Source organism: Balearica regulorum, chromosome 2, assembly GCF_011004875.1.
Source record: "Balearica regulorum gibbericeps isolate bBalReg1 chromosome 2, bBalReg1.pri, whole genome shotgun sequence".
NCBI lineage: Eukaryota > Metazoa > Chordata > Aves > Gruiformes > Gruidae > Balearica > Balearica regulorum.
Window position 1 is genome coordinate 104,625,108 of NC_046185.1, and position 25,907 is coordinate 104,651,014.

Consider the following 25,907-nt stretch of genomic DNA (forward strand, 5'->3'; position numbering starts at 1 on the left):
TTAGAAACATGTGTTTGTCTTATAACCGAATGAGGGTTAATACACCTCAACAAATAAAGCATGGTTTGAACATGATGCTCTGTTTTTATTGTAAGTAATAATAATAATAATTCTGTGGGGAAAAACTTTTCTGCCTAATCCTTATGAGATGTGCCTAAACCTGGCAGGCTCTGCTAGTTTTTTTATTGCTCAGGATACAGATAGTTCCATTTAGTGAAATACACTTTGAAAGCACTCTGTATTTTAGGACATTTGTGAAATCTTGAAGCTCGCTAGCCTGAACAGAATTCTGTAATTCTGGGGACAATTCAAAAGCACGTGGTGCTTTAGGTAGTTAGTTGGCCCAAATCTCTGATTTCTTAAAAATGTCACGGTGTTAATACTTTCACTCTACAGCTCTGGCAAGTGCAATAACACTAGATAACTCATAATCTGTCTAATGGAGACAAATAGCTATGGACACATGTCAGAATAATTAGTGTCAAGTTAATTTGATTTGTTCATTTAACAAATTTAATTGTTTCAGCTAATTACATAGTGTGGCATAAATGCAATGAGGGATATTCAGAGAAGAAAACTATTCCTTTTTTCCTCCACTAATTAAGGAAATGTACACTCAGAGTATGCAAACAACATCCAGCTTCACATGCTGACTTTTGCAACCTCCATTACGGCATGACTCTTCCTGGGCTTCTTGTTGGACTGACCGATGCAGTGTCCTCCCCACAGCCCCAGACTACAGTCTGGAGAAGCCTGTCTTACCTATTCTGCTCCACTACTACACGAGGAGCTTGCCTTTCTCTGTTAGATGGGGACATCTCAGCTAGGTGTGTAAGATTGCATCCCTGCCTCCTGTAACTCTGATTAAGAAATGAACAAAATGAAGGACTGTTCAAAATTCTAGCACCTTTCCAACTTCTTGGACTATTGCTTTTTCTAAGCGGGAATGATGGTGGCTTAAGAGGTTAGGGATATTAAAGTTTACTGATAATGAATACAGAAATATGTCAAATTCAACTTTTTGGGGTTGCACAGAAAACACTCGTGTGTGAAATCAACCTGACTTCCCCTTGTCCTTCCTTTGCAGTGTATCCTTTTATAGCTTATAGCAGTTTTACTCTGTTGTAATTTTCATTTGCTGGGTTTTTTTTTCTTTAACATTTTGAGAGTGAAGCTGGCAACATAGATGGCCAAAGAAAGTACTTAGTGAATAAGAATTGTTTAACTCTACTTAAAAAAGAAAAGAATCCACAATATGTATGACCCACCCTGTGTATGATTATCAAACTGAAACATTTATACAGCATTTCTCAAACAGCATTTTAAAATTATAGACAACAAATATAGAGTCAAATTCTGTCCTGTGTCCCTGCAATGGGAAGCTTATTACAGACTGTGTTTTAATAGTCTTTCTTGCACCCATGTGTCAGATTAAATGGTAGAAATGCCAACTGGATGATAATGTAGTATCACTTCTGGAAGTATTGGCTTTTAAAGTTAATCTTCAATGGGATGCTTTATTGTAGGCATGTGCATACATTTGATAACCTTGGCATGCAGAGAGTATTTTAAGACCCACATAATTTTGAAACACCCTTTAATATTCAGTGAAGGTCATGATGCATTCCATGTACATAAGATCAGAAACAGACCTTCCAGGCTTATTTTACTCCTCAGGATAGATGCCAAATTGGGAGCCCACAGTGATGTATTCTGTTTTTCTGTAGGACAGTTAAAGTGGCCCAACAAGCTTTCTCATGCTGTTCCACTGACATCTGAGCCCTGGTCTAGGGCAACCACCTCGCAGAGGTGCCAAGGATAATAATATGTACCACTCTCTTCACATGCTTATCTTTTTAGCTGAGATTTTCAAAACAAATGCTGCCCACTAATAATGTGTAGTAGTGCGGATTCTGGGATCTTGAAGTATGAGATCAGAAAATTCACTTTAGCAACTAAACTCTGGCATCTGTTGCTCCCAGTACTGTCCAGAACCCACCTATTATCTGGCAATACTATCTGTGACTACTTCTGTTACTGCTTTCTATTTATCCACTGATGGTACAAAAAAAATTAATAGCTGCTTCCTTAAGCTTTACGTTTGATCAACATCATTTTATATCCACTAACCCTCTGTAATTCAGAGATTTTTGTAATAAACAACATGCTTAGAGATTTTCACAGAGTTAGCTGCTTCTTGGAAGAAGGAAGGAGCGCATGTAAGATTAGATTCAAAATAATTCTGTGAAATGTGTCTAGTCCCTTTATGCAACAACCTGCGACACAGGGGAGAGGAGAAAAGCCAATCCTGGCCTTGATGTCAAAACAATGTTAACTACTTTTTGTATGTTGACTTGTGTAACAAGTAAGGCATGAAAACAAAAGCGCAGTGCCCTGAGTAGTGGCAGTGAATATTTTATCTTACCAATAAAATGCAACAAGAGACTAAATACTTAAAGCATATGCTGTGCTGACAGTGCGCTCTCGTTGTGACAATAATGGTATTTGCAGTCCCAGCTGCACTCAAGCCTGTGCTGTAAAAGCACCCATTTCTCAGAATGCACGTTGCTGCCTCTTACCCTTTACTGGCCCTTAGCCAGACAAAGGAGCTTTTCTTTGTTGTTCATGTTGCCCCATATAAATGGGTGTTTAAACATTTTTTTTGCCCAAAGTGAAATTGGAGAGATTTTGGCATCATTTGTTTTTCTGAAATTTTCACGGTGGCGAAAGGTATTTTTAGGTTACTTCAGGGTTTTTTGTATGTAAACCAGCCTTTGTCTAAATTCTTACAAATATCTAACATAAATGTCTTTCTAAAATTCAGTGGCTGGATCCTCACAGAAATGTTGAAGCAGGAGTACCGCTGCTATTGCTGTGATTTGGTTGTTTGAGTGTGGTTGGTAATATTTAGAGAGTGACTCAGGGTTGTGGGTAGCAAGTATTCGCCACTTTCTGTTGGAGATTGTTTTGACTGAGTCTAATGAGTTAAGAGTTAGTGAGTTGATGATGGATAAAGGAAGTGCTGTTCTGGGAGTGCGTTTGAATGTGTGTGCTCTCCAGTTTTTCCTAGCACCCACTTGTTCAGTGTTCTCTGCAGGCTGAGGCATGAAATTCAAATGGAATTGGAGAATGTTGCTCATAAATTATGGAGTTACTGCCTCACGGTTACTGTCCTGACATCAATAATGTCAGACTATCTTTCATAACTCAGCTTTTTCTCCTGTCTTTTGTCAACTCGTAAGGTTTCTACATCCCCTGCTTAAGATTGTTCCCTATCGCTGCATCCATTTTCAGTCCAGGTCTTGTGTGTGGAGTCCCAATGCCAGTTTCTTGTTTCCTACTTCATATTTGAGCAATTCAGGAAGTTTTGGGTGATTCACTAATACAATTACATAGTAGCATTTCAAGACATCCTAGTACTGCTTTGGAGAACCTGGGAGGAGAACTCTAGAGGAAGTAATGTGGCTGGTGGAAAAATGTGTTCAGGAGATCTGTGGTTGTGGTGTGGTAAAGGAGGGTTAAGCAAGCAGAAGGCACAAATCAAATCCTAGAATTATGCATAATGTGCATAGTTCCTGCTAAATGTGACTGGTTGGGTTCTGCATTATCCAGAAGTAAGGGCAGCAAGCGGGTCACTTCCAGCTCTGCTTCGTTCTTAGGTTTGATCTCCCGTTTCAGAGCCGCTCCTAGGCTGCTGGGCATCCTGTCCACCTCCCACAGTCAAAACTGCAGCAGAGCCTCCAGCAGCTCCGGGATCCCGGGCAAGCTCTGGTCTCGGCTCAGACCTGGGATGCGCAGCTCCCTGCAGGAGATGTCACTAGCCTGGACAGCAGGCACCCCAGCATGAGGACAAAAGCTTTTCTACCTTTTAGAAGTGGGGCTGTTTGGGTAGATATGCCCACTATAGCTTTAATCCAGTTAGTTGTGGTACCAGTGGCAAGCAAATCTTGGTAGCACACACTTCATGCTTGAGCACCCAAACCTGCTTGGGTGCTGGCTGCAGGCTGGATTCTCAGCTCCCACATATTCATTGCTATTGATACCTAAGCTTGGTGAATTTAAATTGGGAATTACCAGCATTTCTGCAATCACATTTCGGCTGTACTGTAGGTATCCATTTTATCCTCACACTATAGGCAGTTTGTACTAGAAACATTATGTAGATTGATCAAAATAATTAAAAAAATTGCAACTAAGTTTCTTTATTAAGTTGCTACAATGTAAATTGCCATTTAGCCAAAAGACCCATTTTCCCTTCCAGTGTCCATTGATATCCAGGGTATAGCGCAAACCTCTAGAAAAGAAATTTCTGAAGATGATAATACACTGGTTTTGTTTCCATTCATTCACTGACTAAACCCTCTACAAGTATCAACATGGCTTCTGATCTTACTGTAGTTTAAGTTCTTTCCCCAAGCGACTATCAAGCAAAGAGAGTCCTAAAATAATAGGGAAAAAATAATGCCATGGAGAAAAGTTTGTTGGCATCGAGAGGATAGGATTGTTTTTCATCTAGCAATGCCCTAATTTTATTGTAATTTTTAAATTCTGTTTTACAGATTGACTCTCCAGTCAAGTTCCAGATGTGTGTGTTTGAGTAGCCTTGACCTCCCTATGGACTCAACAAATGTATCACGAAATGGCATTGCTCACTGGGAATGCAGATCCTGAGTTCAGCTCCTACTCCTTCAATAACTTGGAAAACCTGTGTGAAGTGCAAACCAAGAAAGGATTCTTCTACAAAAAGGCCAAACTTCTGCACCCTGGAGAAGACTTGTGCTGCTTAGCCCACCTAGATGACCGGACCAGGTTTGTGATCATCAACGTAGGTGGTATTAAATACAAAGTTCCATGGACCACCTTGGAGAACTGCCCCTTGACCAGGCTTGGGAAGCTAAAATCTTGCAACAATTATGATGAGATCATGAACATCTGCGATGATTATGATGTTAGCTGCAATGAATTTTTTTTTGACCGTAATCCTAGTGCCTTCAGGACGATCATGACTTTCCTGACAGCTGGGAAGCTAAGGCTTCTCAGGGAGATGTGCGCTCTTTCTTTTCAGGAGGAGCTTGTGTACTGGGGGATAGAAGAGGACCACCTGGAGTGGTGCTGTAAAAAGCGATTGCGACAGAAAGAGGAGGAGGCAGCTGAGGCCAGGCTGTATGAAGGGGAGATGGTATTTAGTGAAACTACGCAATGTGCCTTCCAGGACAATAGCCGATTCAGTTTGTGCATGCGAAAGCTCAGGGATATGGTGGAGAACCCCCACTCAGGGATCCCAGGAAAAATCTTTGCTTGTATTTCAATCTCTTTTGTTGCCATCACTGCGGTCAGCCTCTGCATCAGCACCATGCCAGATGTCAGAGAAGAAGAAGATCGGGTGAGTGCAGCTTTTCTCAGAGTAAAGTGTGTTTTGCATTGTTGTCTGCTCAGGGAAGGTGACGGGCAAAGTCACTCCAGCAATCATGCAGTTATTGCTTTCAGTATTTATGATGTGGAGGGGCTGGCCAAGGTAGAGGACAGAAAGCATTATGTCACTTAATATTGACAGAAGATTGGGCCAAACTCTGCCTTGCCAGCACAGCTTTGCCAGTTCACACCAGCAGGCAGCTTTACCCAACAGATTTGTTTTCTGACATTTGTTTCTCTAACCAGCTCACAAACTATCTATTGTGGGTATAAAAATCAGCCTTGCTTGAGGCTTAATGTTTGTAAGTTAGGTTAAGAGCTAACAGATCAGTTTTCCTTAAAGGCACTTTAAGATACCACTTTGAAGGAACTCTTAGTGTCCCCCTGTAAAAACCACATCTAAAATATTTTGATGCTATAATTGAGGTATAGGGCACGGAAGCTGAGGCAGCAGCTGAACAGCAGAAACGAAGCAAATGTCCCAATTTTCAGACATGCTTAGTATTCTCAAGTGTAAGCTGTGCTTGCTTCATGCCCTTGAAAATCAAGTCTCATGGATATTTTGTTTATTCTTTAGTTCATCAAATTTCCTAAGGGTTTAGTCCCTTATTCCTGCAAGCAGTTCAGTTTCCTAGAATTAGCTATATGTAGGCCAATGAGAGCTCATCTGAAGATCAATAGAGGAGGACATTCACGTGTTTATTAAATAGGTGCTGAAATGCAGTCTAAGGGGTTTGGGGACTTTTTGAAGAGTTCAAGGGCTGTTTACTGTTACTCAAATCCAAGCTTGACACTAAATGTTTGGGCTTATTTTCCAGCCCCATGGTTATTAAATGTGATTGTGAACTTCAGCTACTAAGACAGTACTTCACCCCATCAAGTTCTGCCTCTCAGCTGAAGGCCAAGCTCTCCTGAAAGCAGAACCCTTCTCGTGTGCCGTCACCCAGGTGCTGAATGGCTCATCACATGCTGCCACTAGCAGAAAGAAGAGTGGCCATTACCTGACAGGAGGCATTTACTGTTTTGTAGCATTGAAAGGAAAAAGCATGCTGATGGAAAATGGGTCCAGCAACTCCAGAGAGACCCCCTGCATTTGACTGAATACCTCATGTGCAGTTAAACCCACCCTCTGCTTGCGAGGTATGCTCAGGTTAGATATCAACTGAGTTGTTTGATTTGGAATCAGACTCATTCAGTAGCAGCCAGGAAAAAAGACAAACCATTTGGTATGTTGTTTGATATTTGATTTATTGTAAGATCTTTTTCTAAAGGCTTTTTATGATCCTAAATTTGAGGATAGAAGTACTGAGTACTAGTCAAAAGTATATTGTCCTAATATAATTTACTGTAATTAGCCAACAGTGCTCCAGTATGCTGGAATTTTAAGCATAAGGCATAGTTTACTTTTGAAACCTGAGATGTATGTAGTGTTTAGATGTTCCTGGGTTTAAGTGAGATCTGAACAATTGTTTTCAGAATTACTGGTTTAGGCACCTTACATTTTTTTACTAATGATCTGAACATAAATAGGGAGTCCTAATAATAGGCTAATAATATTTGTTGGGTGGAGCAGGGTAATAATGAGGATAGAGCAAGCATATGAGAGAAGCCTGGATTTCTTGATAAGCTGGGGTCATGAAAAGGAGCACATTTTCATAGTCAAATGCGAAATTGTACAATAAAGATGAATGCAGACTTGCTCTTACAAAAACAGAGTCTGATTCCCAAAACAAGACTCTAAATAGAATGTAGGGTACAAGCAACTGAATCTAAGTTCCTATTGCAGCATAAAGTCAGAAGGGTTAATGTGATCCTTGAATATCTAAGCTGGGGAGTAGTGATTAGAAGCTGGAAGATGATTTTGTGCCTGTATGCGGCATTGGTGAGACTGACACTAGAATGCTGCAGTCAGTTCTCACATTCGTATTTTTAAAGGGTGTTTTGAAAAATCAGAGAGGGTGAAAAAAACCTATAAATATTAGACACCTGGAGAAAATGCCATGCAATAAGAAACTTGAACATTTCACTTTATTTAGATTATCGAAAGGAAGGTGAGTAGATTAAGCAAATAAGGGAAGCTTATAGGGGGAGGAAAACTGTATCATCTGAAAGATCTTTAAATTAAGCAGGGAGAGGATGCATGATTAAAAGCTGAATCCTGATAAATACATATGGGAAACTAGGTGCCAATATTTAATACCAAGTGCTTAATTACTGGAGCAGACTAGGAAGAGAATTAGTGGATTTTGTATTTTTTGATGTTTTCAGTTCAAAGCTCAGTGCCCTTCTGGAAGGTAGCCTTCAGCTAAACACACTCTGCTTCAATCAAAAGTAAATTACTGATTTCAGTTCCAGTTACAAAGGTGAGGTGTTTGCAATACAGAGGAGATCAGAATAAATGATCTGATGTTTTTCTGTGCCCTTAAATTCTGAAAACACAGAGCTCCTGCAAATAGGCTTTTTCTGCCCTTTGCACAGGGAAGGTCTGTGGACAGAGTGGAAGTGGTTATTTTGTTTGAGACGAAGGTGGTTCTCTAGCACAGGGGACAGGTGAAGGTTCACCTCTTACATAGCTTAGTTCATCCCCAATATTCCGTGCCTGCTACTGAATCAATGCAGGTCGGCACTCTATTTGAGTTGTAATTAGTCATGCCAGGAATCATACGCAGTGACTGATTTTTGGTCCTGCACAAATGGCTGTAAATGTGCATGCAGATCTTTTCAGCCTCAGTAAGGCTGGGCAAGGAGTCAGGCATCTGCCCATGGAATTGCTTGTAGGATCAGAGACCTAGGCTGCAAACTCCTTGCGTGTCATCTGTGCATGGCTTAGCAAGTCGATGCAGCTCAGCAAATAACAGGTGTGGAGAGAAGAGAGCTTATGTGAATTCAAAGTCGTGTTAATCATCCTGAGCTGTATCCCTAGTACTTCATTTAAAATTTGTGCCCAGGGATAGCTCTTTGCTCTGGTTTTGCAGTCTCCTGACAAGCAGAAAATGTATGTGCATCCCTCCTGGCTAAGGAACAAATAAATAGTAAATACTATTTCAAGGACACACTGCACTCAGTGTGTACATTTTCCAGGCTCTCTGGCTGGCATTACTGTTGTTAGGGTTCCATGTCAGAGCTGTCATAGACACTCTGGCTAACAAGCAGTGGTCTTTTCCTTGAGCTGGCATTTTCCAGAAAACAAAAGCTTTATGTGCCATTTCTCTGTCCTGTTACTGCTTCAGGGAGAGGAACCAATCATGAAAAAAAACTTGGAGTGCAATTTTTCTTACCCGGATCCTTTAATGTCATCTGAATGGATGAGCTGTTAGACCTGGTGATGTCCTGCAGAGGTGTAAATGACCTCACACAGATGTAAGTGTGGGACCTTAAAAGTTAGAAGTAATTACCAAGTGGGTGAGGAAATTATTTTAGATGCCTGCCTATCTCTTTTAAAATACAGAAAAATAATCAATCATACATTTTGTTAACTTTAAACTGCTCCAGATGTTCTAGATGACAGTGGCAATCCCTAGTAGTTTAGCAAGTTTGGGAAGGATTGTGTTTCCGTGTACAATAGTTGTCTTTTTCTTACTAACGGTCACTCTGATTCATCTTGAGTGTTACCCTTTTTTTGGAAGTAGTATCATGTATTGTATATGCACAGTTATCAACAAAGCTAACAGAAACAGATCCTAAACTACTTTTTACTTACCAAACTAGCACGTACATTTTATCTTGTCGATTTTTCTTTCTCATTTAGCTTTTATTTACCGATTATATTAAATAAAAACCACCAATCCAGTAATGCACATAATAGCTGCTTCTGGAAGTTTCAGGAGAGGGACACTTCAAATGTATAAAGAATACAAACCTGTGAAGAGAGTCAGGTTCTACCATATAATGTACAAAGTAATAATTGATTTTTAATTTCAAAATTTTCAGAATGGGAAATTTCTATGTAAGATCTAGATTTAATGGTGAAAAGTCCTCTCTTAAGGCAAAATACTGCTGGGATAAAATCATAGCAGGAGCCCTCAGGCACTGAGTTCTTTCAAGACCACCACAAAAAATGATCTCCAAGACATAAAAATAGCCAGAGGCAAAGAGTATCCTTAAGGCATTTTAGGCATACGATACCTTTAAGTGGGCTTCTCAACTCTCTAAACAAATGGCAGGCATCGAGTGACTCAAGGAAAGCAGCTAATACCTCACATGAGTCTTAAACCAGTTGGGGATACATTACAGCAAAAGCTTTAACAACACAGTGAGAGCTGAACAACCAGAAGACATTGAGAAATTCAACTGAAAGCCAGATGGTCATCATACTAGACTCTTCATTTTTTTTCTTGGTGAAAACAAAAATGTCAACCATTTCTATCTGAAGAAGAAAGCTTCTTTCTTTTGTTGAGACAGTCTTCGTCATCACAGAAGAAAGGTGGTGAACTCAGAGATTAACATCAAGCATTTTGTCCTGATTCACAAAAACATTTGTAGGCCTGAGTCCTGCTGAGCTCAATCATTTGTAGTACCACAGCGTAAAACAGGAGAAGACCAGAGAGTGCTTCCTTCTTCGCCATGCTTTCTGACATATTGAGAAAAGCTAGTCTAATTAAAGATGCTGTGATAGGAAGTTACAGTTCAATAACCTTCAGCTGAAGAAGGTTACAACAAAGAGAGAGACTCATAAATAATAAAGTTAATAATAGCTCATAAAGAAGCCTGAAACTATTTAACCTTCTAATCTTAATTTACACACTGTGCTTCAACTTTCTTTTTGGTGTGAATGGGGAATTAGATAAATTGTGAATGTGCGTTTTAAACAATCTTGTGACTGAAGATTTCATTTCAGAAAGGTACACACAAAAGTAATTTCAGACAAGGTTAAGAAAGTCTTGTATAATGATTCTCACCAGCTTTTTATAGAAAAGCTTTTGCTGTAGGGATTGGATGAGTAGTGAGGTTGTTTGAAAACTGGCTGAACAGCCAGACCCAAAGGCTGGTGATCAGTGACACAACATCTAATTGGAGGCCTGTAACTAGCGGTGTACCCCAGGGGTCCATACTGGGTCCAGTCCTGCTCAACATCTTCATTAGTGATCTGGAGGATGGAGCAGAGCGTACCTTCAGCAAATTTGCTGATGACATAAACTTTGGACGAGTGACTGATAGGCCAGAGAGTTGTGCTGCCATCCCAAACATCCTTGATAGACTGGAAACATGACCTGACAGGAACCTCAAGAAGTTCAGCAAGGAGAAATGCAGAGACCTACACCTGGCGAGGAACCACCCCACACACCCATATATGCTGGGGTCCACCCAGCTGGAAAGCAGCTTGGCAGAAAAGGACCTGGGGGTCCTGGTAGACACCAAGTTTACCATGAGTCAGCAATGTGCCCTTGTAGCAAAGAAGGTTAATGGTATCCTGGGCTGTGTTAGGCAACGTATTGCCAGCAGGCTGAGGGAGGTGATCCTTTGTCTGTGCTCAGCACTGGTGAGGCTACACCTGGAGTCCTGTGTCCAGTTCTGGGCTCCCCAGTACAACAGTGATATGGGCATACTGGAGAAGGTCCAATGGAGGGCCATGAAGATGAGGGACTGGAGCATCTCACGTATGAGAAAAGTCTGAGATAGCTGGAATTGCTCAGCCTGGAGAAGGGTGCAAAGGGGAGAGCACCACCTGAAGGGAGGGTGCAAAGAGGAGAGCACCAGCCTCTTTTCGGTGGTGCCCAATGACAGGACCAGAGGCAATGGGTGCAAACACAGGAGGTGCCCTCTCAACATCAGGAAACGCTTTTTCACTGTGAGGGTGACTGAGCACTGGCACAGGTTACCCAAGGTGGTAACAGCATCTCCATCCTTAGAGATACTCAAAAGCTGTCTGGACATGGTCCTGGGCAACTAGGTGGCCCTGTTTGAGTGGGTGGAGGGGCTGGATCAGATGACCTCCAGAGGTCCCATCCAACTTCAACCATTCTGTGATTCTGTGGTTATAACTGTTGAATTGTTTAGGCTTGTAATCTAAATAGGTAGCTAAATAGGAAGAAATACAAGTATTCGTGGCCTCAGTGTGTCAGAAATGCCAAACATTTTCTTGAATGAACGGTATCATCTTGTCTCAAAACTCTTGCAGTTTGAGGTACTTCTGAGTAGGGAAAACTGTCATTTTTACATTAAATAATTTACTTACTTCAGTGAAAAGTAGTGTAAGGGATTAAAACAGTTGTTACTGTTGGTGCTTGCTATCCTAAGATGGCACTCTGCTTCAAACTCTGGAATGAAGCTTTTCATTACTGGAGAGCTCGCTTTTAGCACTTTCTTTTGTGACTGTTCAGCTGTTTTTCTGCATGTGATACCAAGACCTTCTTGATTTTAACTTAGAGCCACATGTTTATGTGATGCATAGATGGTTTGTTTTCATGAATGAAAGTCTTAATAAAATTGCAGCTTGTGTTTTTTTCCTTTCTTTGTGGAATAAACTGTTCTAGAAATTACAACATAGTCAACATAAAACATGCATTTAAAAAATCTCCCTGCTGGTATTACAGATAATTATTTATAGGATATAGGCACCGAGGGTGACTTTTTTATAGAAAGAATCTTGGGGAATTGGACTAACTAATTTCCCTGGGGATCATCTGAGAATTCATTATACCATTCTCTCAGCTTTGCTGTTTAAATGCAAAAACCATGAGCCATAACAATATCACCAGTTACGGCATCTCAACTGATCTTCTGAAGTACTCGTCCCCCATGTCGCTGGTTTGCATTATGTGTTTCCTCCAGGCAGTTCAGGCCACAGCTGGCCGGAGGCCAGGGAAAGGCCAAGTGACTCAGTAACAATTGCTACCTGCCTTTTCTACCACATTGTGCACAGGGAAGTTCCTGTAGACACATGAGATTCATGTTTACTTTCACATGTTTACTTTCCCTTGCTTAAGGGATGTAGGACTCACAGCACCACAGAGCTGTATTTTAACTAAAAGTAAGGGGGTTTTTATTTTTTTCTTTGATAAGCTTAAAGTAGGTTTTCCGCTCAGATGGTACTTAAATCAAAATGGTAACACACATTCCAAATTACAACCTTTGAGAGCATCCTTTACCCACAGCTGTAGTCATCAGCAATAAGCAAAAGCTTGCTTTGTTGCTTCTGTGCTCAATCTGCCTCATGTAGTTTCATCACCTGTTCTGTGTAGGCCTGCACTTAGATTGTGAATGCTTTGGGACAGAATGTCTTAAACAAAACATCTATGACCATCATCATAACAGAAATAAAAATTACATCTACACTGCTGTTCAGGTACATGGGCACATTACTTATGCCTCGGGCTGTGAGCTAGGTTTCTAAGCAAAGAAATTTTTTCCTTTTCATAAGTGAGACCAATTTAGTTCATGCACGATGCAATTACTGTATGATATCCTTAGAGTCCGAAACTGAGGAGTAACGGCAAAGTTCTGCAGTGCAAGTCTGAGTCATCGTAGTGTGGTCTCCCAGCTCCTATCTGCTGGTCAGAGAGATTTGCTGTGCATGTTGCCTTTCAGACAGCTCAGGTTTGTCTGAAAGCAATTGAAAGCGATGAGATTTGAAAGATAAAAGTGATGTTGCTTCTGTGGGTCACAGAGAGAGCTTTAAAATCAAGGAGTTGAGAACCCCTGCACTGCTCAATCTAAACATTAAATGTTGAGTTGTGTGAGTTTTTTGAGTGGTGTGCATCTTTTATCTGACTCCCATGGAATTTGCAAATATAAGACTAATGGCAAAATGTTCTTTGCAAAATAGCAAGAAGTAGCGATCATGTTCTTTGATCATTTTACTGGGAACTGTGCTTGTCTGTGAACCATCTGAATGATACAGTCCTTAATGTAAAAGAAATATATGTATTCATCTTTTCTTTGTGGATCTGAATCTAAATCTTTCCTTTTACTGGTTGTCCAAATCCAGCTGTTAGTGCTAGAGCATATCTCAGTATCCGTTTATTTTACCTAGTTCAGGATTGTTATATTCCCACACTAGGGAAAGACATTTGGCACTGTGAGTCCTCGGCATCGCTGTTGTGTGACACACTGCCCACTCCGGCAGCTCTGCCTTCCACTGCCCAGGACCCCAGCTGCCTGGAAACCCCTTGGTCAAATAGCGCACTACACGCCAGCTTTGCCAACTCTTTTCCCTTCCCCTTTGCAAGGCTACCTTAAGCTGCTGATGAATATAAAATATTTGAAGGAATGGTTGGTTATTCTTGATATTGGCTGTGTGGACAGGGTGCTGGATAACAACTAGTTGTATTTAATCATAACTACTTTTGGACAGCTCTTGCCATCTCGCCATTTCTTCTCCTTGGCTTGCTTGCTCCTCTTGGGGAAAAAAAAAATTTTTTTTCCTTCTGCAGTCCTGCCTCTCCTGAAAAAAAAAAAATCCAGCCCTCCTGCTTGATCGAAGCTATTTAAACTAGCAGACCTATCTAGTTGTTCTGTCATGGCAGCTCCTTCAAGAGAAGATAAAGGAAACATGGTCCCAGTAAGAAAATCTTTTTCTGTTGTATCAGGAGAGTTAGGAGGAATGTTGTATTTTCTTTCATTAAAAGTTACCTTTAGACTGGGGGGAGTGGGAACACGGCACTGTGGAACAGGTTTGCGCAGAGTGAGTTTGCAGACTCTCTGCTCAAAATTCCACCTGAGCTGTTCACGCCTGACTCTTACCAACTTCAGGTCTCACTGCAGCATCTTCTCCCGAGTTGCTTTTCCCAAGTAAAGAGAGAAATCCTTATGGGACGAGGAGCTGCCCTGGAAGATTTTGAGGACAGTAGGTTACCATATAGACTTTGGGAAACATCTGAGACTCTCTGCAGTGTTTTAGGCTTAGAAGTAAAAAAAATGGGGAGTGTTTCTCTGCATGGTTAGCTTGGGGATGAGGCAAGAGTTGAATAAGTTAAAATTCCTGTAGACTTGTTAATAACTTTATGCTGTGCTAATGAACTCTTTCAGTCTACAGGATATCTTCTCATGAATAAATAGCAGGCTCAGGTCTTCTTTTAAATATTGTATAAATATGCTGCACTATAACATTAGTGATAAATAATTGAACAGCTAAGACTCTTCCATAAAAGCATTGGTAACTTTGTCACGTTAACTGGTTTATGTTTGGTGCAGTGTGGCTCACCAGGCAAAATACGCTCCATATTTAATTTCTTTTAATATTTCTCTGGTTCCACCACTATAACTATCTATACCTACCAGTGGGTTTATTCTCCTGACTTCTAGGTCCTGACATCCAGGGAGTCTCTGAAGCAATCTCATGATAATAGCTGCTTGTCTTCAGTCATGTTTGTAAAATTACTATAGCTGCTCAGTATACCCTGCTCTGTAATATCCTGAGGGTATAGCATAGCTTCATTACTCCACTGCCTTTTGCAAGAGACCTTATGCTCTATGGGCTTATTGCGTACTGTCCTAGTGTTCTGAAAGAGCGAAATCTTTCATTTATTTGTAATAAAAATATCATCTGGAAATTTCATCTCAGAGCTCCAGGATATGTTGCTATCAATTCTGGAGGTTTGGAATGAAAGAAAGCAACCAGATTTATGTTTGGCTAGACCTCATATAGTTAGGCTGAGGTAATGAGCTGATTCATGTTTACAGCACTTAGAAATATTGCATTAAATCATTTAACATTATGAATGCTTACATTCTCATTGCTTAAAATGTGGTGATGGAGATGAAATATAGAAGGTTTCGAAATTGGGGACTTTTTGCAGTGTCCATGGAGACATTTAGATTCAAGACAAATTAAGGGAGAAGAGTAGCATACAAATAAAGAAAAATAAAGGTTAAAACATTTTTTGCAGTAGGTTTTTAACAAAGGCTTAAGAAAGGACTAGGAGAAAACTATAAAGTTTGATTTTCTAAAGGTAAGCATGATGTGAGTTCCAAGTAAAACCATGAAAAAGATGGTGCTGAGTACAATCAACAATGTTTTTGAGGACAATAGCATAATTAATTCTTGTCTATGTAGAACACATTAGTCAAACTTAGTATCATTTTTATGAGGTTATAAAGTTTTCTGAAAAAAATAAATTCTGATGTAGGTACTTAGACTTCTGTAAGATATTTGAATTAGGAACATCCTTCCTTAATAAAAATAGCATCTTTCAAAAACTTACCTCCCTTATTAAGTGTTTTTAAAATTTCTCTTAGATCTCGAAGTAGCAGAAAACTAACATGAGAAATCATCATCCAGTGCCAGTGTACACAGAAAGGCATGCAAGTGTCTCTGGTGTTGGCCCAGAGCTACTTTGGTGCTTTGCTGGTGATTTGAGAGCAAATATAAAACAATTACAAATGAAATTTACAGGTAGCACAGAAATGACACACTAGTCAGGGACTAGAAGTATCTGGCACAGTTAGCTGAACTGATTTGAACATGGGGAGGTAACTGCGTGTTTGTCAGCAGGAGTGCGACCTATAGGTGTAGAGAGCACAGAGACCCCAGGACAAAAGACTCTTGGAAGGTGGGGACTCAGAAGGGATTTAGAGACCCTGGTGAACTACACGATTTCCCATCTGACGTGCTAGTTAAGGAGGCAAAGCACGAGGCTTGAGATACTGTGTCCAGATTGGTATCCATTAAACAGTTAAGTTGAAAAAAAAAGCTAAAATAATTATTTAAAATCTGAAAATTCTGCTTTACAGTGAGACACTAGAAGAGTTTTTAATGCAATAAACAGCAGAATAAGAGAATGTCTGCGGACAACAGTGAACAATAACTGGAACCTGCAGCTAGACACGCTCTAAATAACGTGTATTACAGTGTGGGTAATTAACAATGCAAACCGTTTATCTAGAGCTGCTTGAATACATCTCATACAGTCCTTAAATACATGTCTGTCCAGCCTCAGCTCAGTTGAAACCATGCATGTCATTCATGGGCCACTTGGTGAGATGCTCTGCTCCGCAGAGGATTAGCTCAAGAGCCCCTTCTGGCCTTACAGGTGGGTGAGCAATTGCCATCCTGTCCCCAACCTGCTTATGCAGGAGCCCTGTCCCCCTGTGCAGGAGGTGCCAGCGAGGATTCTGTACGTCTGGGGCCTCCTTGGCCCTTGTGTATATTCAGCCCTGAAGTCATCAGTAAGATGAAATGAGCAGTTCATAATTGTGATGAAAGGCAAAGGCAGCCAGAAAACCTCAGAAGCCTGGAAGCTTTCTGAAGAGGAGTGACATGGCATGAGTCTGGCCCTGTGAAGGCGGCATCCTCACCAAGGTATCTTGTCCAGCCCTGACTGTGTTTGCGAAGGGTGCACAGGGATTGGGACATGCTACCGATGGGGCTTAGTCCCAGCGTTAGCTGCTGTTCAGACTTGAGCTTGTGGGTCACTCACGAGCAGAACGCCTCAGCCGACATGGGCTGTTCACCAGGACGTGCGCCAGCCCAGCCTCTGGCCATTCGCTGGCAGTGCCCTTGTACCCTCACCTTCCCATGCAGGTGCGCGCACACACACACTCCCTTTCCCTCGTTTCCTGAGCCTGGATACAAATCGGAAATACAGAGAATAGTGTGAAGGTCCCAGCCATCCAATACATCCTGAGCCATGCTGGAAACTTGGCACACGTTGCACTGGGTAGAGCTGATGACAGAACAGAAATTGCAGCATCCTCCTGAAAGGTCCACGCACTGAGTGTCTGCGGGCAGAAGCTATGGATATTTTCTCCCAATCCACAGCTAGTTGCCTTCATACACAGTAGAAATATCGGCTAATTTAAGGTAAGTCAGGCAGTTCTTATATTCTGCACTGCTGTCACAGAAAACACTGTTACTGTTGCCTTGAGCAGAAAGAGAGAATATGAGAGAGTGCAGGGTTTTGCAGTGGTCAGATCCACCTTGCAAAAATTCATCCACTTTGCAAGTGCAGGAATACAGCTTACAGCATTTCAGTGGAAGGGCAATGCAGTAGCAGACTGCCAGCTGCGACTGAGCCGCTACCAGCAGGAGAGCAAATCTGCCCAGAGGCAACATAGGCAAATCCTTCACTTGCTTTCAGATAATAGGATAAAGGGAAAGAGAAGGGGAGGAGGGGGAAACAGGTTTGGAAAAAATGTAAGAGGAAAAGAGTAAGCTTGACTCTGTCCTCCTTTCCTCCAAGAGAAAAAACAGACACCCCCAACTTTTGTAGCAGGTTACAGGGTTGCAGGAATGAGTAAAACTAATGTGGGTCAGTAAAATACAACCAGCAATGAGTAGGAGGCAGGAGAAGAGCTTCTAAAACAGAGACTGAAAGAAGGGGGAAACTGGGGGAAATAAGATGGAAATATGCTTTGAAAAGCTGTTAAGAATCAGTTGTTCTTTTTAATACAATCAGTAATTGAGAGAGAGAAAAAGACTGAGATTCCTTTTTAGTGTGAGACAAGCTTGAGAAGGAGAAAAGAGGACACTGAGTTTAGGAAGACCACAGTTCTAGACACTGTATCTGCATGTATCTGTGAGCACAGCCAGGTGCCACCACAGCATCATCTTTTCCCAGGCGCTGGGTAGGTCTGAAAGCATTGGGAACGCCACTGCTGTAACACAGCCCTGTCTCTCTTGGGCTGGTTCTTTCGGAGGGAAGTGTTGGGTCTAGGTGGTGTCATTCCCTGGGGAAACTGCTCCAACTGCACATAAGTGCCCTTGGCGAGGACTCAGCCCTGCTCTGGTTCTGCAGTGTTTTGATTTATGTTGCCGCTTACGGGAGATAACCCCCATCTTATTTTTGCAGTCCTGCCATGTTTATGAGAAGCCAGCGTGCTGTAAGTGCCAAGTGCCATTGCTCAAGTTTTTTCAGGCGAGAACTGAGTCTGTCTTGTTTTCAGGGCACTGGATAGAAAATACAAGCTAGGGTTATTCTCCATAAATCAGGATATTTGCTAATTTGCAAGGTAACTGTGTTTCTTCACGTAAAAGCTCAGGATCAAGTGTTTGCTTCGGTTTACAGAGAATGGATTTTTTTTTTAAAAAAGCATTGTAGTTTCCAAGCCTTGGGGAATATGATGCCTCTATCAGAGCTAGAAAAGAGAGTGGGCTGAGGAGGATGATTTCTAGTTCATGTGAAATCGGGGGAAGAGGGGGACACGTCGGCAAGGAGGCTTCTAGTGTTTCATTATTCTCTTGGGGTCTTTTTACTTTCCATTTCAGTGAAAAAGTGGGCCAAAACCAAGAAAAACGTTCTGGAAATCTGGAAATAGAAAATTCCAAGGTCATTTTTACCCAGAAATACTAAGAACATCAGTGTTTCTAAAGTGAAGCTGGAAGACACCATTGCTTGGTGAAATCATCGTTCTTTTTTCTGTGTTACTGCCTCTGTTTGTTTCAGTGACTGTGATAAACATATGCTCTGCACTGAGCATCCATCTGAGGTCAGGCTGTGCTGGTCGTGCCTGGTCCAAGCATGCTAGGTTGTGTGGGAGCTGTGGACACACCTGGATGGCTACGTCATCCATGGGTGTTTCCCACAGAGGGGATCTGCTGCAGGGCAAAGCTGCCAGAAAGCAAGCCACATGGGCAGTGGCCTGTGAAATCCTGCCTTGAATGCCATGGGAGCTGATGAGTTTCAAATATAATACCTTGTTCTCATGGACCCGTGTCTTCTTGTGTAGCTGTTTGTCTTCAGACAATTTCCAAATGGCACTGAGAGGTTGTAAAATTGCCAGAGGAGATCCCAGATACAAAACCAGTGGTCTGACTCATCTTAAAAGCTTCATCTCTGGCCTTCTCTTTTCTTGCAGGGGGGCTCTTTTGGAATCTCATGTGTCTTCTAGAGCCCAGATTCTGAAAGCTGGTGTAACTATTTCTTCTCCTGCCAACATTGTCCTTTCAATTAGTGACGGGTTCCCTTTGCAAATAGCTAGTGCAAACTGAGCATGTTAGGTCCCTCTCCTTCCCACTCCCACCTCACCTGCTGATTGTCAGTACTTAGCTGATGGTGTTGCCCTTCCCAGCCATTCCTGAACGAAGTCAACTGTTGTAGCATAACCAACCAGTGAGTTATCCTGTCTGACTTTGCACTGAAGAGGATTAAGAAATGAACATATGTCCCATTCTGTGGGCTAAGCTGTGGATTGTAAACAGACAGGTGGTAGATGGAGATAGTAGTACTTTCAGCAGGTCCAGATAGCCTGAATGAGAACATTTGACCACACCATTAAACCGTGCTTCTCTTCATCCCCTTGATATATTTATAGACAGCAAACATGTCTCTTCTCTGCCCTCATTTGATGATGGTAAACAAGTCAAATGCGTCGAATTGTCTGTTTTTGACAGGTTTTCCATTCCACTAGCAATCCATGTAACCTTGGGTTACTCTCCCAACTCATTCCAGTTTGAATGGGTGGTTCTTCAACAAATCAAATCTTGCACTTATATATTGGGACCTATCAGTGAGCTCCAGATACAAGTGTTGGTTGTTTTGCGTATGCGTATTTGGTAAGCAAGAAGCAATTGGTGTCAAGGCTTTTCTCAAGGGTGAAAAACCTCAGGTTGTGAGAAGCTGTGTGTACTCATTGTAGTGAAGCAGATTACAAACACAAGAAAACCAAAGAAATACAAAGTGAAGGGAATACTAGCCCATGAGGAGGTCACTACGCAGTGAGAATGGAGCAGAGTCTTAAGAAGTATCTTCAAAGAAAATGTTACCCAGGGTACATCACTCCTCCTCAAGTTACAGTATAGCCCCTCTCTCCTGGTGTGTGGTATGATCAGACTGGGAGATAGTAGCAGCTGGCTGCTGGAGCACATACTGTTCCCTCAAGCTTCTCCCAGCCGCAGTCACAGAGTCTGAGGAGTTTTAAAATGTTAGATGTCTTTACATCCCCCCCCAAGCCTCTCTGGGTGAGGTACTGTGCTGGTCCTGATAGGCATCTGAAAATCAGGCAAGTTGATGGTGTTCTGTTTCATAGGTATTTATGGTCTGCTCTATTCTTTATATGTTTCTTGCTTCTTGCAGATTTTAGGTTTTGGTTGCTTTCCATAAAGTAGAGCCAGATAACATTAGTTTCCTTCTAAGAAATACTGTTCCTTTTGGAGAAGTATATGCTAGAAGTGGATGTAGGTGTGAGAAAAGCTTGTTCAGAAGAAGATAGTAAAGAGATGGCATTTTGTGCATCTGTAGTACTACTTACCTGCTTTCCATTCTTCCCAGCAACTCTACTGGGGCAAAAAGACAGTGGACTGAAGAATACATCTGCATGTGGCAGGGACAGTAAGTGAAGGAGGCAGGGAAATGGAGGCCAGCCTTACGATCACAACAATGGTCTTGCCTGGTAGGTAGGTGATTGCATCCCCTGTGTGTGTCTTTCTCCACAATTCAGATGTATGTGCCAAATCCATGCAGCCAGAGTACAGCTGTTAAGGCATCTACGGCATTTGCAGGGAAAAAGGTGGCAGTTAAGCAGGTCGCAAGGCTCAATATTTATGATTTAGAAACCCAAGTCCTACCTACAGTATCTAATTTTGGTTGTGCAGTTTGGGGCTGAGATGGCCAGAAGCAGCAGGCTGCTTGTGGATTGGGCTGAATAACTTAAGGAAACACAGCTGGTTCCCTCTGCAGCCTCCTGGATCATGAGTGTCTCCTGCCTATTTAGTCTGCAAGGGGGTGGCCATAGGCTACCTCAGTGCATGGGTAAACTCCTCACGCACGTGGTCTTCTCTTCCCTCCCATTGACTCCCAGACCCTTTTCTGAGCTTTCCATGAACGTAGCCATTTGACTTCATAGTTGCATGTCAGCAGAGCAATTTGAGACAGAAATGCAAGGCAGGTGCAGGTAGCTGTATCTCAGTAACCCCTTGGCTACATGACTGCAACTGAATAGCACAGCATGTAATTATACAAGCTGATTAGACTCTGGCTGTGGATTTTAGCGCACCCTGAAGTTACCTTCTAGCAGTTGCCATAGTGTTTTGGCATCTCCTTTATTCCTGTCGGTGTTCCATGTTTATCTGCAGCTTCACTGGCAGAATAAAAATGACAGGCTGAGAGGTTCTGAAAAGTGGTGATTTGGGGCTGTGCTGTCTTGGGATCAAAGGAAATCCAGAGAGACAAGTCTAAAGTATGTATAGCCCCTGCCCACTTCCTTGCCCTTTCTTTTCAACAAAAACTGTACAGGAACAATTGTACAAGAGTTATCTTGTGTCCATAATGTGACTGCAAACCATTAGTGACAACCCTCCCCACTGAAGGCAAGGCTCTGGTTACTTTTTCTAGCAGCTGAGATGAAGATGAAGCACGAATTAAGCTCTAGTTACAGATCAAAGTGTGTACAGCAAGAAGCAGAGGGCTCTTTCATGGCCCCTTGGTGACTTTAAAAACAGAAACCATTACTTTGAATTCACAGCCAGCCAGCTTTGAGGACAGACTGTGCGGTAGCTGAATCATCTTTGCTCATGAGCACAAGAAATACTCAGAGCAGGCTGGCTGCAAGTTCAGCCTGACCCTAGCTTTAATGGCAGATGTACTGAATTACAATCGCTGTCTGTAGGTGGTCAGTGGCAAGGGGAGCATGCCTGTTCCTGATGGCAGGGTGTGAGGCTGCCCTTCCAACAGTGGGTCACATCGCAAGAGTCATACACTCATCCTTACTGTAAAAATAGCTGGATGCTTTCATCAGAAAAATCACTTTTCATCAGAAAGTGCCAGCGTGAGCAAAATCTTTGGGTGTTGTTGGGGAGGCACATTTCTGGGAATGTTGCTGTTTTGCTGGAATCTTTCTCAGGGAAGGCTTCTTCATTTCACAGCACTAGTTGGGACGAGAGAGGGCAGTGACCGGTGCTCCAGGCACTCCCTCCAGCTTCCACCCTGCCAGCTTAGGAGCAGGAGCTGGGTCTCTCCTGAGCCAGGCAAGTGCTTCAGGTATTGGGCTGCTGAATAATTGGAAGTGTGTGTGGGGGTCTGTCCTCTGAATCTCCCTGCAGATGTTAATTGAAACAGGAGGCTGGGCCTCACGCCCACATCTGAGGGGAACACCCTAAGCTGCTGGGCTGGGGACCGTCTCGCTGTCTGCAGCACTGCATCCAGGCTGTGTGAGGCAGCCTCAGGGACTTTGTCAGCAGGTCCCTTAACCCTGAGCTCTGGTGCTGAGACCAGGGTTACATCAGAATTTCAAGTTCCACTTTGTTGTTAAAAAAGAGTTTGATGTGATGTGCACGGGGAAACACTTGAAATACATGACCCAAAAGGCTCAAGTAACAAGAGGCAAGTGGAAGAGAACAAGAATACAGTCTTAGAAATGTCATGGTTTTAAAGCTTGTGTAAGTATTTTTGTATGCAATGCCTCTCATGCTTGGGGTTGGTTTTTTTTTTTTCTTAACATATATGTTTGACAGGGAGGGAAATCTTTACTACATGGGGGGAGTGGGCAGCGTTAAAACTTCTTCCTTGAAAGTACTGTGGAGCTGCTGACCATACATAAATGTGTGTGCAAAGCAACACAAGAACTGGGGCGGTTAGAGGTGATCTGGCTTTTGACATCTTCTAATGCCGGAGGGGGGAGATAGCGTCAAAGCCTGCAAGAATCTAGAGGAGAGGCAGAATTTTTTCTCAGGAAACCAGAGGACAAAGGTTGAGTCAAGAAGTCACACAACACACAGTGGAGGATTTTTCTGAAGTGTAGTACAGGGAAGTACCAGTGAAAGGGACCCTGCAAGCCAAACCAAAATGTTTCTGAAAGATGCCTGCAATTTTTAGAGAGACCATGCAGAGCAGTGAGTACAGCTGGATTTGAACTCCAGTGTCACCATCTTTTTTTTTTTGTAATTTTCCTTTTGCCAAAGGAAACTTTGGCAAAGAAAATGTTTCTCCAGAAGAAAGATACTGCAGTTGGCTTTTTGACAGCAAATTTATACAAATCCTAGTGAAAGAGACTCACTTTAATTTGACTGCATAGAATTACTCACTGAGACCTTCCTTCTTTTCTTTTCTTGTGCTGTGAGTTGACATTAGTATATGGCCCCAAAATCCTGTGCAACTGCAGATATTTCCCCATACTCGAGTAATTCCTGCACAGGAAAAAAAAAAATTTGCTGTTTGAAAGAAACACATGTACACACGTAAATAAATATATACATCTTGTAAAGAACAACTGTTTCCATATATTTTTATTATGCCACTGCTTTTTGTAATCCAAAGCCTTAGGTATTGTTTATTTAATGGCATGGTTATATGCACATTAAAAAAAAATATGTTAGTCTTTTAATACTAGAAAAGTGCAATAGGAGTGTCCTTTGTGATTACCATTCATGCTATTTTATGTTTAGACCTCTAGAAGACAAAAAGAAATCAAATTGTTATGAAAAATCAGAAAAAGTTTTCCTGTGGCCCAGTTTCATAAAGCTAGATATGAAAATGCAATCATAGAAATGCATCCATTAGATTACAAGATGAGAAATCTGGTCAGTTAGTATGAGAGCAGGCTATTTTGCTTACAAAAAGTAAAAAGCAGTATGTAGTTGTTAATGTACACGCTTATGACCATGAACTGGTATAGCTTGATCTTTTCTGAGAACATACCGATTTGATACAGACCTCTTTTGGGCGGGATGCTATCCTATTCTGTTAGGACTTGTTTTTCTCTTATTCCAATGGCTGATTAATTCTTGATTGCTTTTTTCCATCTCTGTGTGTGTGTCTTTCTGCACATTTTTGTTTTGTTTTCTTGCATGGAAAAAACCTCAAAACCCTAAGCAGAGTTACTGCATCCAGTTGGACTTGAATACATAGTTAAAAGTTTTAGAAAGAGAAAAATTGTTTTGTTTTTCTTTTTTTACAATGCTGTAATCAAGGAGGAAAAACTGCAAGGAAAAGCAGCTGCAACTGAAAAAAAGCACAAAGAGCATGAAACATGTTTTTGCTGTTACTGTTTTTGATTTCATGTGAGGATAATAATAGGTCATACCTAGATGATATTGAAACGTGATCCAGGAGACAGGAAGACATTTAATTAGTGAAAAAAAGGCCTCTGGCAGGTTAATTGACACACTGGTCTGTTTTCTAAAAGCCTGTTCAGACCCTTTTATTGTCAGGACAGCCTTCGGACAGAGCCTGGCTTGTTCAGATTGCAATAGGTTAATAACGATACTGAGAAAGAATAGCACTTTGCTGAAGATAATTATGCTTTAGCTAAAAGAGGGGATTGTTTCATCCCATCAAAATGAACACTGTGTAGCAGAGCATTATCGCTCCACTCTACTGAAAGTAAATATTTCGGCATTCACAATGTTAGCTGTCAGCTGTGGATAGTGGGAAGAGCGGAGAAAAGCCAGAGCCCGACATCAGCGCAGGATGGAGGACATTGCAGCTCTTCATTACACTGATGGGAAAAGATGCCGGCTTGGTTCTGCTGTGTTGGATGACCTGAGCTTCGGATACCGCCAAGCTTCTCATGCTCAGCTGAGCAAAGGTTGCCAGGCTGCTCCTGTGCTTGCATTTTTGATGTAGTTCTGCAGGAAGATTGGAGACATAAATAGCAAAGCTGTAGGTTTCTGAACCTACACAGGATAAACATGTCAGAGTGTGGGAGGGCAGATAGAACCTTCCAAAAGTCATCTCCACTGGTAGCTGGTTAATGAGGAATGATTTTTCACTCCTGTTTGTTCCCACACCAAAACTCATACGCAGAAGGACTTTGGAGAATTTCCTTTCCTTATGCACCACACAGAGAGCGCTGGGGGAATTAGGTGCCAAATTAGGTATTAAATGCCTCAGTGCCTTTGTAGGTCCATTCCAAAGCTAAATTCTCCATAGGCTTCACTGACTTTCGTTAAACTTTTAGTGGCACGAAAATGATATACATGCACATCAGAATCCAGAGCGCATCCTGCCAAATAGGTCTCGTAAGGCAAGCTACATCTTAGTTTCTATACATGGTGGCCCAAGTAGTGATGTACCTTTCAGAGAAAGCAAATTTGCACATTGGGTTTTTTTCCTTCTTGCCATTGCTGCTTTGCTCAGGCCATAGCTATACTTCTGTGGGTTGTTTTCCTAACATCTCAGCCTGACCCTTTTGTGCACGTGCAAGGACAGTATCAGGAGCTGCAAATCACCTGCAACCATTGCCCTTAGGTGTGAGATCAAGCATAGCCTGATGAGAGATTCCCAGGCAGCAGGTCTCTGGGATATCAGTCTGATGGCTGGTTTCTTGGTAATAAGGTGAGAAGTTACAGTACAGGCACAGGCAGTCCTTCCCCTGACTTTGTGAGCTTTGGCTCTGGCCCACAGAGCCAGATTTGTGCAGTGGTGTGAAAGCATCGTGGTTCTGTATCTGATGGGAGGGCCTGACGGCTTAATTATGCTGTGATAGGAGCAAAGCCCCTAAAAATAAAATGTTTTCTCCTATGTGTTATGATTGTGACAAAAATACTTATTCATGACCAAATTAGTTTGTTGAGGCAGATATAAATTAAGCTGTTTCTAGTCTTCACACCTACAAAATTAGGAAGTTAAAGACAGGCTATATCTGAGTTAGTACACTAGTAAAACAAGATTATCCTTCCTTCC

At 41.9% G+C, this 25,907-nt stretch overlaps 1 protein-coding gene across 4 annotated transcripts in view; it reads left to right on the forward strand.

Annotated features, from left to right (window-relative positions):
* KCNG2 (potassium voltage-gated channel modifier subfamily G member 2) overlaps positions 1-25,907 on the forward strand; it is a 56,952-nt gene that overhangs the window by 26,775 nt on the left and 4,270 nt on the right. For all 4 annotated transcript variants that reach the window (XM_075745200.1, XM_075745201.1, XM_075745199.1 and 1 more), the window contains one exon: positions 4,560-5,383. In XM_075745200.1, coding sequence (XP_075601315.1) covers positions 4,628-5,383 — 756 coding nt within the window. In that variant the 5' untranslated portion in view covers positions 4,560-4,627. The remainder of the gene's footprint in view (positions 1-4,559; positions 5,384-25,907) is intronic.